Source organism: Rana temporaria, chromosome 1 (assembly GCF_905171775.1).
Source record: "Rana temporaria chromosome 1, aRanTem1.1, whole genome shotgun sequence".
Taxonomy (NCBI): Eukaryota; Metazoa; Chordata; class Amphibia; order Anura; family Ranidae; genus Rana; species Rana temporaria.
This window is the reverse complement of record NC_053489.1, coordinates 116,981,790-116,994,075: the sequence shown is the minus strand read 5'-3', so window position 1 is coordinate 116,994,075 and position 12,286 is coordinate 116,981,790. Positions and strand designations below refer to the sequence as shown.

General features: G+C 37.6%; 1 protein-coding gene across 16 annotated transcripts in view; it reads left to right on the top strand.

Annotated features, from left to right (window-relative positions):
- MEF2C (myocyte enhancer factor 2C) overlaps positions 1-12,286 on the top strand; it is a 375,780-nt gene that overhangs the window by 313,588 nt on the left and 49,906 nt on the right. For 11 of the 16 annotated variants that reach the window (XM_040341978.1, XM_040341939.1, XM_040342009.1 and 8 more), the window contains 2 exons: positions 7,457-7,643; positions 10,805-10,852. In XM_040341978.1, the coding sequence (XP_040197912.1) occupies positions 7,457-7,643; positions 10,805-10,852 (235 nt within the window). Of the gene's footprint in view, positions 1-31; positions 170-7,456; positions 7,644-10,804; positions 10,853-12,286 lie in introns of all 16 variants that reach the window. The other 5 variants (XM_040341964.1, XM_040342013.1, XM_040341991.1 and 2 more) reach the window with 1 other exon arrangement.

Here is a 12,286-nt window from a genome sequence, read left to right as displayed (position 1 = left end):
TATATTTGTGATATTTCTCTAAACCTGGCAGGCATTGAACAAGAAAGAACACAAAGGCTGTGACAGCCCTGATCCCGACTCTTCTTATGCCCTCACCCCACGCACTGAAGAAAAATATAAACAAATTAATGAAGAGTTTGATATTATGATCAAGAGCCATAAAATACCTGTAAGTACCCAAGGTTACATGGCTGATCTGCTGACTACTGCTGACGTAACACCCCCTTAACCCTTGCAGTGCTGATTTCTCATCCAGAACACTTTCAGTGGTATAATACTGCAAAATAAAAACAACCTAAAAAGCAACCTAATTCATGCAGCTATAAAACACACAAGCTGCCTCAAAGCTGTAGGGCATGTAGGGCAAGATAATTTGGGGAATTTAAGTACTTACCTACCTTTCCTCTTTTATAAACAAAGAAAAAAAATGGAAAGGCCAAATAATATAAAAACATATTTTAAAATGAATTTGAAAAGTTGGCCAGTTAGATGACATAAAGTCAAGGGCTTTTTCTTAATGGCACTTGAATTTTGGGTTATAGGCTGCATCCACCAAAAGCATTTCCAGACAATAGTGAAGCAAGTTATAAAAATATAAGACTTCATCAAGGAGTAAAACATCACTGTGGTTAGGGCCTGTTTGGAGTAACTATTTCAACCACATACTAATTTCAGGGTAGTATAGTACTCAACCGGTTTAGCTTCATTGAAAAGAAAGAGCAGGAAGCATGCAAGCCAAAAATGGCTTGCATTTTGTTGTAGGGGGTGTCTGCGCAGGTTGCAGTGCGTCCATAGACATGCAATAGATTACCCATCTAGCCACGATTGTCTGGATTAGATTTTGGTTTATCTCACTTTATATGTATATGTACTTTTAAAATCTCATCTACAATGATGACTCCCAAGCTCAGCCATCATAAAGAACCAGCAAACGAGCTGAGTGAAGATTACTTATTTTTTTGGTTTTGGGCACTTGTGCCCAAAAATAACAAATGGTACTCGGAGAATACTGGCCCATGTATGAGCAATGTTAGACTTTAAAGCACCTTATTTTTGTGGATGCAGGCTTGTAATGCATAAGTAGAACCATCTGGGTAAATAAAATTGTCCTAGTCAACCAAAGACAGTCAATATCCAGCTTTGGTGTAGACGTTGTTCTATTTCCACTAGAATGTAACCTGTAATTACCAAAAACGGTAATCCTAATATGAAAGGGCAGGTAATATGAATGCATGAAATCTTGTTACTAGGGCACAATCACGCTGGTGTGCTGGGGTGATACTAAAGCAGTCATAAGCTTTGCTTTTCTTAAGTAGTCTGTGTTCATTTTCATGCTTGTAAAGTAGAGCTAAATTTAATATCCAAACCCTGAAGAAATTCACATGCCTTGCCAGTCGTTTAAGAGAAATAACTTTGCATGAGCTTTTCTCTCTTTTGTTTTTAATGTAATGTATAATATGATGCATGTTTACATGCATATTAAATCACAGAGTGATTGATTATTTTACTAGAGTGGGATGACATATATATGTAAATGTGTGCTGTGGGCTTTTTCTGTTCTTTGTTCATTCTGTTTACCGCAGAGTTGTCTTAACCTGTATAGCACCGAATTAAAGCAGAACTCTAACTGGAAAATCAAGATATTGTTTTGACTAGAGGATTCTTTTATATTGCAAATGCAACGGATCAGCATATTCACCCACCTGCCTGGCATTAAAAGAGTTTATAATATGCAGTGTAGGACATAATACCACAAAATAATGTTGTATCTCTGCCCGTTTCCTCTGCTCTATCCTCCTGATGACTGACAGTATACAAGTGTCTCACCTACAGTAGAAGGTCCTATTGCTTCATGACTGTAGTTTTTTTAGCTGGTTAGTATAAAGGGAAAGTGCCCACACATGGGAGTTAAAGAATATGTAAACCAATAGTCCAAATATAACATTTTGCAGCTCACCAGTCCTTAGGTGTGGTGGCTGCATTTGTTTACCTTTAAATGTTAAACATACTTCTGCAAGTGCAGGAAAAATACCCGTTGATCCTGCAAGAAATCCCATGCACTTGCAACGTCTTGAACAAAGAAATAATATCTCAAACAATGTTATCAGCTTTCCCAGCCATCTTCTGTAACTCTATAGACATCATAATGAGTATAGTCACTCTAGGTGAGAAAGTCTGTTACGGGGAGGTCAAAATTGAAGTGATAATAAAGTCTTGTTCTTTTTTTGTTTAAAAATAACAAAAATCTTATAGTTACCTGCTCTGTGCAATGGTTTTGCATAGAGCAGCCCATAACTTCCTCTTCTTGGGTCCCTCGCGGACGCTCCTTGCCCCTCCCGCCTGCCGAGTGCCCCCACAGCAACCAGATTGCTATAGGGGCACCGAGCTGCTGCTGACATGGAGACACAGAGCCACGGCACGATCCTGCCCCCTCTCTCTGCTCATTGGCTCTTTGACTTTGATTCACAGTAGTGGGAACCAATAGCGCCCCCCTGCTGTTTCAGCCACTGAGGAGGGAGAGTCCCAAACAGTCAAGACTCCCGTGCAACATAGCTAGATTGAGATGGAGCTCAGGTATGTATTGGGGGGGGGGGGGCTGCTGCACACAGAAGTTTTTTTTCTTATTTAATTATATTTAAATAAAACAACTGCCTTTAGAACCACTTTAGAGTAAAAAAAATCCTAAATAGGAGAAACAGAATGCAGTTACCACATATGTTGCAAAATAATGCATTTTTGCATACAATTAACCTATCCCCATAACCTCCGTGTGGCCCTTTAACTTATCTTAAGGTGGGAGGGTGGGACGGACTGATTGACTGTCACATTGGTCACATTATCAGAAACCCATCCTACCAGCTATTATAAGCATATATTGTAATTATGTTATTATATTATAATTATATAATATTTATAATATTATAATATTATTTTAATTCAAATAATTCTAATATATTATATTAGAATTTATAATACTAAATGCACATTATAATCATAGCTATTATAACCACAGGTGCAGTTTCAGTGTATATGTTCTTCAAAAAGTTTCCGTATTTTTTTAAACTCTATTATATAAAAAAGTGTGGAAACTTTTTGAAGACCCCTCGCATATATATAATTTGTCTTTCTCATGCAGCATTCTTTACATTTAAGAGGAACAGGTCCCCCATATGGGCACTGATGAGAACGAGAGCTTAGTTAATGTACACAGCATGGTGCTTTCCCATCCAGGCTGTCCTGTTAAGGTGTCCTCACATTCTTGGGTGACTAGATAGTTACAGTATGTTTTCAGACAAGCTCTTTTAGATTCTTATGTAGCAGAGATGCAATCTGAGAGCAGGGACACGAATGCCTTCTAAAACCTCCTGATGATCATAGCTATAGCAGCTGTTGGCACTGAGACAGACAGGAGGAAAGGATTACTAGTCGATGGAGAAGCGGACATTTCACTGGGTTATGTGAAATCCACAAGACTTAGACACATTCACTTGTCCTATGCAAATATTGATTAGAGAAGGCAGTTCATAAATATAGAAGGAATTTCGTTTGCCACAGAGCAGGCCGGGATGGGCAGCCAGCCCAGAGTACAGTAAACATTGCTGTACATTTGTATGAGCTCATTATCACAGCAAGAAGCAATGGGACTGTCTTATCAAGAATGTATTTGCTGTACTCTTCCCATTTGAAAGAGAAGCAGTCAAATACATGGTTTAATATGTCAGAGCTGCATTTTAAAACAAAATATATGGACTTGAAAACCTCTGCAATGAAAACCTGAAATAAAACAAATGGAGCCCAGAGTCAATTGCTGACCTTGTGCTCCACAAAAGAGCAATTCAGCCTGTGGTTCTTGTGGTTTCAAAGTATAGGGTGCCCTGGTCTGGAGGCTGGACACTGCCATTTTATACAGGAAGGATGGCACCATCAAAATGACAGCCTCACAGACGCTCTAAACACATGGCACACTAGATCCATTTTTGGTTTGTCTTGCCCACCTGACCACAAACTAGGGGTGGTAAGAAAACACAGGCCAGCAGTTAAAATGCACAACGGTAAGCCTTTGCTCATGCAGAAAGAAAGATCCATTGAATGAGCTGAACTGTGGATATGAAACATGGGTTATATCTGTAACCACCAGTACAAAAAAGAACCTGACTTCTCCATCCATAAGAAAACACAGCCTGCGCCAGCAGAAAAAGCTGGCTATGGCACTTCATGAAAAGGGTCGCTCAGGATTCCGCAGAAAGAGCCTAAGGACATAAAATGTTGTGGTCCAAAAACATCTGATAATAATTAGACGTGCATTTGTACTTTGGAGGAGAACATTATTAGAGCTCTTTACTAAACCTGCTTGAGATTAAAGAGGCTCAGCTAATTACTAGAGAAATGTGTGTGGGTCATTGCGGCCACGCTCTAGTATGACGAATTGCATCTGTGTCATCGTGTATTCCAGATAGTTCATTCAGTAAAAGAAAAAAAATAAGTTTTTTTTCAGGTTTCTACTGCAGATAAGGAAATTGAGAAACTAATTGAACTTTTTGAGTTACTTGGACAGTTTTATTTTCAGACTTTGACACACAAGGTTCACCTCGGCTATATTAATAAACAAGGACATTTTACAAAGACAGAACATCAGGCCACATTACTTACACAAAATATTATGCAGCACTTTACGGCTTGGAGATATCACAATATAAACATGCATAGAGGAGTCACATAATGTAAGAGACAATGGAACAAAAGGTGGGAGAGCCCTGCCCCGAAGTCTAACGGAAACGGGGGAAGTGATATACGAAGACCATATTTATAGAAAGGATCAGCTACGTCTAATTATAAAACATAATACATTTATATAAATGCTAAGTGAATCAGTCACCTGGTTGTATTCTGTTCAATGACCAAAATAAAGTGCAGCTAAGGCCAGATGTGTGTAAAAGGGGATCGTAGTAGCAGGAGGTCAAATAAGATTAGAAAAAAGTAATAAATAGCAATATAGAGGGTCAGATATAGGGCAAGAGACTATAATTAGATACTTCAGGAACACTGGGTGTGAAAATACATTTTAAGCCTGTGTGCAAAATGCACATGCATGAACATTAAATATTAGGAAACAGTGAGTAATCTTCATTTCGTTTTAACCACTTCAGCCCCGGACCATTTGGCTTTTTGTGATTTGGCACTGTGATGCTTTAACTGACAATTGCGCGGTCGTGCAACGTGGCTCTCAAGCAAAACTGACGTCCTTTTTCCCGCAGATAGAGCTTTCTTTTGGTGGTATTCGATCACCTCTGCGTTTTTTTTTCCTGAAACTTGCCTCTTAAAGTTAGGGTGCGTGTTATATGCCTGTGCGTGTTATACGCCGATAAATACGGTAACTAATGAAGATTGATCACAGACAATGCTTATCTTTGGCAGTTATAAGTATTTTGAAAAGCCAAAACTTTTTGGGGATATTTTTTAAGTTTTGGATACAATGAAATGTTAGAACCTCTGTCTGGTTTTAATTGCCTCCTGCATCCCCACTGGGGAGATTATCAGACCTGGTGACCACTGTCATAAAAAAAAAAAAAATATGAGTTGTCAGCAAAAAAGAAATTGATGGGACACTTTTTTTTTATGTCACATCTGTGTATTTCTGGCACTCAGAAGAGATTTATTCTTGCTTCCTGTTGTCTTTAAATAACAGAAAGTCATGGGAAATCTCCTCAATGGGACAAAAAAAAAGGGGAAAAATAAGCATGTCAGGGGATTTAACTATTCCCTACATCAGCCAAAATGGAAAAAAAAAGTTCTGACGTTGGAAACATTATATATATATATATATATATATATATATATATATATATATATATATATATATATATATATACATATATATATATATATATGTATATATATATATATATATATATATATATATATATATATATATATATACGGTATATACACCAATTAGAGCGTGGCCAATTGGACATTGACCTAGTCAGTCCTTTTTACTTGTTCTATAAGGCAGATTTTGTTAACCTTTTTTTACTAATCTTTTTTTTTTTTATCTTTTGTCAGAGCCATCTATAAGCTGAGTGAGGTTCAAAATCTTCTGTCCTAATGTGTGTGTTTTTACAAGGCCTAGCTGGTGTAAAGTGATTTACAGTGTTTTATGTCACGGATTAAAGAAAACATTAGCAGGTCGTGAATAAAAGCAACCTTATTTCCAGGAGGCTGCTTTTTTCCCTGGTACTGATGGCCATTCTGTGAATGTCATAAGTGTTTCAGGGACAAATGTGTGAATAGTTGCTAGACGCCGCTATAAAGAAGAAAATATTCTTGTAATAAGTACATAGAGTATGAATGGGTGCTGGAGCCAACTAAAATAAATTAAGATTTAATAGCCCAGATAAACTATTGTTGTTGCATTAACTATGTGGTGCATGGAAGCCAGTATTTTCGGATGCGCCAAAAAAGAGTTCAAGTTATAGGATTTAAAAAAAAAAATTCAAGTGCGGCTTTTTTAAAAAAAAAATTTACAATCTGCACCGAATAAATAGTGGTGTAGAAAATTAGCTTTTCAAAAATGTGCGTAATACTGGTGTGCAATAGTGCTCCAAGAAGACGATGGCACAAGAAAAAAATAAGCTAAATGCTTTGCGCCATAATTGTTAATTTGACATGCAATGCAACAAAATAAATTGTCACATGCAACAATTCACTTTCCTTAGGCTGGCCATACACGGTGCATATTTGCACAATTCCTCCATCAACACAGACAGCGTTGACAGGGGAATCAGCAATTGTCTTCTCCCAGTGTGGTGGCAGGGGAGGGCACAGGAAGCCATCCCTGCCGGGAATAGACAGTGATTATTGCTAGTGGCTATAGCAGCTGCTAGCGATAATCGCAGGGGTATCCGGTAGGCTGGTTATACCCAAGTTAATCAATCGATCAGCTTGGTACATTTAGCCTGCCCATTAATGGTTCTTATCAATTTAAATACACAATATAGAAATACAAGTCTTGGTCTTATGTTTAATGTGTAGCATTCATGTATTTTTATATATAGAATAAAGATATTTATTTGAATGCGGTTGGGAGCTGTCATGCATCTATATATGTGTGTGTATATATATATATATATATATATATATATATATATATATATATATATATATATATACTGTATATATATCTCTTTTTAAATTTTTGAATAAGCATAACCTTCTCCATAGTATAGAATCACTGATAAGATAAATAGGAGGGGTTGAGCCCGTATCCATTTATTATGGAGTTTTTGTAGTGTTGTACATTTTTGGAGGGCTCCCCCACCAATTTATGAGAAATATGGACCTTGCAGGGTTCTATTGTGCGTTTTTCTGTATATAGTCATCTTATCTTCTGAAAATGAATAATGAATCATATAGATCAGTACAGTATCATTCACTGTCTCTTTTCTTCCATGCACAGGCCGGTCCACCTCCCAATTTTGAGATGCCGGTTTCCATTCCGGTGAGCAATCATAACAGCTTGGCATACAGCAATTCAGCTGGTTCAATGGGTAATCATAACCTATTGCCATTGTCCCATCAGTCCTTGCAAAGAAACAGCATGTCTCCAGGCTTGACACATCGGCCACCCAGTGCAGGTAACACAGGTAAGGAAAGGATTTTTGAGTTTCAGTACTTTTCAAGTGGGACCTGCTCAGCCCCAAACAGAAGTGCAATAGGCACTATGGAGACGGCGGAGCCTACACAACAACTACAAACTACTGTTCTATCTGTTATACATAAGCAGTCATTTTAGGTTAAACAGAAGCCTATATAAGGCCCCCTGCTACCAGTATAAACATCTGAATGGCCTTTAAGCTACTGATTAGAACCTAAAAAGGTATTATGTTAATCATTGGTTAAAGTGACTCTGTTGCAAAGAAATGTTTCTAGAATAAAAGTATCCTTGCAAAGAAGATGTTTGCATAGTGAAGAGAAACCACCGGCTGAGGAATATTCACTTCTGGGGGTGTCAGATTCCCAGATCCTCTGCTGTGCTTAGTAGTCCATATGTCACTACAGGATACAGTTGTGATGAACAGATTGAACCACTGGGCACAGCATGGGGCCAAGAATCTAACACACCCGGGAAGTGTTGGAATCTGAAGATTTTGAAGCTGGCTGTTTATCTTCGCTTCAGCAGAGATCAGTGGCATGTATAGATATATATTAATGACAACGTCACTTTAAAGCCTCGTACACACGACCGAGGAACTCGACGGGCGAAACACATCGTTTTCCTTGTCTAATTCCTTGTCAGGCTGTCGAGGAACTCGACAAGGCAAGTTTCTCCATTCCCATCGAGGAAATAGAGAACGTGCTCTCTTTTTGGCTCGTTGAGTTTCTCCACAGTTTCCTCGACGAAAATGTACACACGACCGGTTTCCTCGGCAAAAAAATATCTCCCAGCAAGTTTCTTGCTGGTTTTTGACGAGAAACTCGGTCGTGTGTACGAGGCTTTAGGCAAGCTTCTGAGACCTTTTCATATATATATGCAAAAGCAGTTTTTGGTCTCTTACATAAACCACTTAATAATTTAGAGTTGAAAATGTATTTATTGGTAGCGTATAAACAACACATAAAAAAAAAGGAATAATACAAAAGGAAACAATAATCAATGGTACATAAAAGTGACGATCGTGATCAAACACGTAACTTGAGTCAGCCCAATGGCTATCGCCCACAGCTTAACTCCTGATGTCTTATAGGAAGTAATGAACATCATCGGTCGTCTTTAGGAGCAGAAAACGACTCCCGTCAGGCGGGTGTCATTGTTTCCGATCAGATAACATATAGAGAATTCAAAGTAAATAATAAAAAAAAAAAGGAAAAGAGAGGAAATGAACGACCTAAAGAAGGTCATGGAAAGGGAAAAAGAGGAAAGGAAAGAAGAAAGAGCAGAAAAGAGCAAAAAAGAGCAGGGAACAGTAGGGGAAGGGCCACTTAATAATTTAAACCATCTATAAACACCACATAACAGTTGCTTGAATAGGTGATAATCTTATGTCTATGGTTGCGCCAAATACCTATTGGCAAACGAAGACCGATCTCCTAAGTAGAATAGACAACTTCCTTGTGATAAGCGTCATCAACAGCTTTAACTGCTTCTTCCTCCTAATTGATTCAAATGTATATGCCTAACATAATTTGAATGTTTATGCAGTTGCAGTGCTCTGTACAGCATTTAACCTGAAGCCTTGTACACACGACCGAGGAACTCGACGGGCTAAACACATCGTTTTCCTCGTCGAGTTCCTTGTTAGGCTGTCGAGGAACTCGACAAGGCAAGTTTCTCCATTCCCGTCGAGGAAAAAGAAGACATGCTCTCTTTTTGGCTCGACGTGATCCTCGACAGTTTCCTCGTCGAAAAATGTACCCACGACCGGTTTCCTCGGCAAAAAAAAAAAATCCCAGCAAGTTTCTTGCTGGTTTTTGCAGAGAAACTTGGTCGTGTGTACGAGGCCTGAGAGTAGTTGAATTGTACCTGTACTTCTGACTGCACTCATGTCCATATACATTGTTATATTGACTTACCTTTCAAAATATCAGATATGTGTATATAGCTATTTATATTCTAGCATACGCATTTTATATACACCCAATCATTTCTTTAACAAGAGGAGTTTAGCCTCTGAATTCCAACCAATTAAAGATAAACTCCAGATAACAAGTAGAATCACTCCCTTAACTACCACAATCTAAGAATCATTTAATTGACCATACTCGGAGTGCCATACAATCCAGTATAGTGAAACTTGCTTGTTTATTGTGAAATGATTCTGTGCAGTGGAACCTCCCAGACATGTTTTAACTAAAGATGGCCTTACATCTGTAGAATTGTATTAGAAATGTGTAGTTCTAAAAATGTTCTTATGAGACTTAAAGGGGACAATGTGACAATTAGTTTTGACCAAATCAAATGAAAAATGTGAATGATGGAAAGATTTTGGTGAATATTATGGGAATTTTGCTCCCAGCTAAAAAATCATAACTAGTCTAATCACATGCACTTGTGATTAAAGTTAAGCTGGAAGTAGAATGTTTGTTCTACAAATCGAGACATTGACATGGTAATTGAACAAAATTAGTTGAGTCCATGAAGGCACCGTTTACTGGTCAGACTAGCAGTTTTATAACTTTCTCATCTGAATGTTTGAAGGAAATTCTACAGGTGTAAGGCCAGTTTAAAGATGAGTAAACAGAAGATGGGGATCATTACTGATCCATGGATTGTGTCAAACTTAGTGTTAATATTTTTACACGGATGCAAATAAAAATGGAAATAAAATGACTGCCGAATGATCACGTTTCTATGCATTGATTGGGATAAAGTTCTAGTCCCAGTGTACGTGGGCACAGCAGCACATGTTTAGTAAAAAGATGGTGCTTGAACTAGTAAATGCACTGATCAGCATTGCCTCCAGTTTATGTAAATTAAAGATGTCAGAATCTACAACCAGGTACACAAGATGAATGCAGAACAAAATTCGACCAACTCAGCTATTTTTATTTTGACTGAATTTACCTTTAAATCCTAATCGGTTCCACCAAAAGTATTTTGTTGAGAAAATGTTCATAAAAGGTTTGCCCATGGTATTTTGCTAGACCTCAAGGTTATTTTTATTGCCATCATGAAACAGAAAAAAAATATGTTCATAGTACAAATTCTTCTAATGGTCCTAAACGGTTTATGGAAGTGAGTTAAGATGTGGTGTCTGTGGTCAATCATAGCAATGCTGACTTTGCTCCTTCTTTCTTTAATTCATAGGTGGTCTGATGGGTGGGGACCTCACAAGCGGTGCAGGCACCAGTGCAGGTAAATCAAAGATTTCTGATAATTGCAAACCTGCTTTACTTTTGCTAATGGCTGGAAAAAAAATATGACTTGTTTTAAGTTAAGGTCCACTGGATTTAAAAATGATGCTAATTTAAATGAAAACCACATGCAACATATAAAGCTTTATGTTAAATTCAGAGATGATTATAATGGAATGAACATAGATATGAGTAATCATAATAATCTGGGTTGTGTCTGCTGCTTTAGGTGCACATAGAGGATGCTACTCTGGTATACCAGACAAGCAGCCTCCCCTCACCAGGCACAATACATCCATATTATTATTGATGAACAACGTGCTGTTGGCAAACAACATATTATATATTTTGTATTCAGTGAAACCATAGCATTGTCCACCCTACAGATTAACAATGCAGAAAAATAGGCTGGCTATTGCTTTAACTTTAGTGTTTTGTGGCTCCAATAAGCACTTGAAGCCTTCAAGTTTAGCTGTTAAACGTACCCATAAGTCACAGAAGTAACTTCTCAAAAAAAAAAAAAATCAAACACAGCCTGTAAATGTTCTATACCGGTGCTACTTTCACCTTAGACACTCACCCACAAGTCTCAGATAGTAATATTTAATGTATTCTCTCGTTGAACTGTTATATTTCTGCTGGATTTTTCTATATTCTTGTAGACAATATTCAATTAACTTTTTTTAAAAGTGTACAGCGGTTGGATCTTAAGAGTAATTATTGGCTGGGTTTTGATGTTAGAGATTTTTCTAGATCTTCGTGTAAGGATTTTTACCTCTCCCCAACATTTTCTCTGATTTGATTTAATTTATTTTGTATTTATTTATTTAGTATTAATTTTATTTATTATAATATAATTGTATTTATTAATACGTATTATTATTTTTATTAGACTGTTTAGAAAGCTGTTTAGAAAGCTTGGCCAACAGTGTCCTCTTCAAACTACCTATACTGTATAACAAAAAAGCAAAAGATGACGATTGACAGATTCTACTGGGCTAAATAGATTACATTTCCTGGAGTAAATAGTCCCTGTATATTTGTGTGCAGTACTAAACTGTACAATTGTAAACTACATAGCAGTATCCGTATTGTACTCTGCTTGTTTCCATTTTGGAAAACTATATATACTGTGGGCTTAATAGAGATGACATCTACAGCTCCTGGATAGCCAGGTTCGTACTGGGATCGGGCTTGCAAAGCGATTGTCATATTCCACAGCACCCGCCACACTGATCGCCCCTTTCTCTCTTAAGCTGGCTATAGATGGATCAAAATTAGACAGGTTCAGCAGGGTCCAGCCAATTTGAAATCCATCTATGGCCATTCCCACTTTTTGGAAAATTGTTGTTTGATCAAGGCTGCAGCTTATCGGCTGCAGAGCTGATCAGTGTATTCTGACAGTGGAGGAGTTCCTGCAATCATAATAAAATAA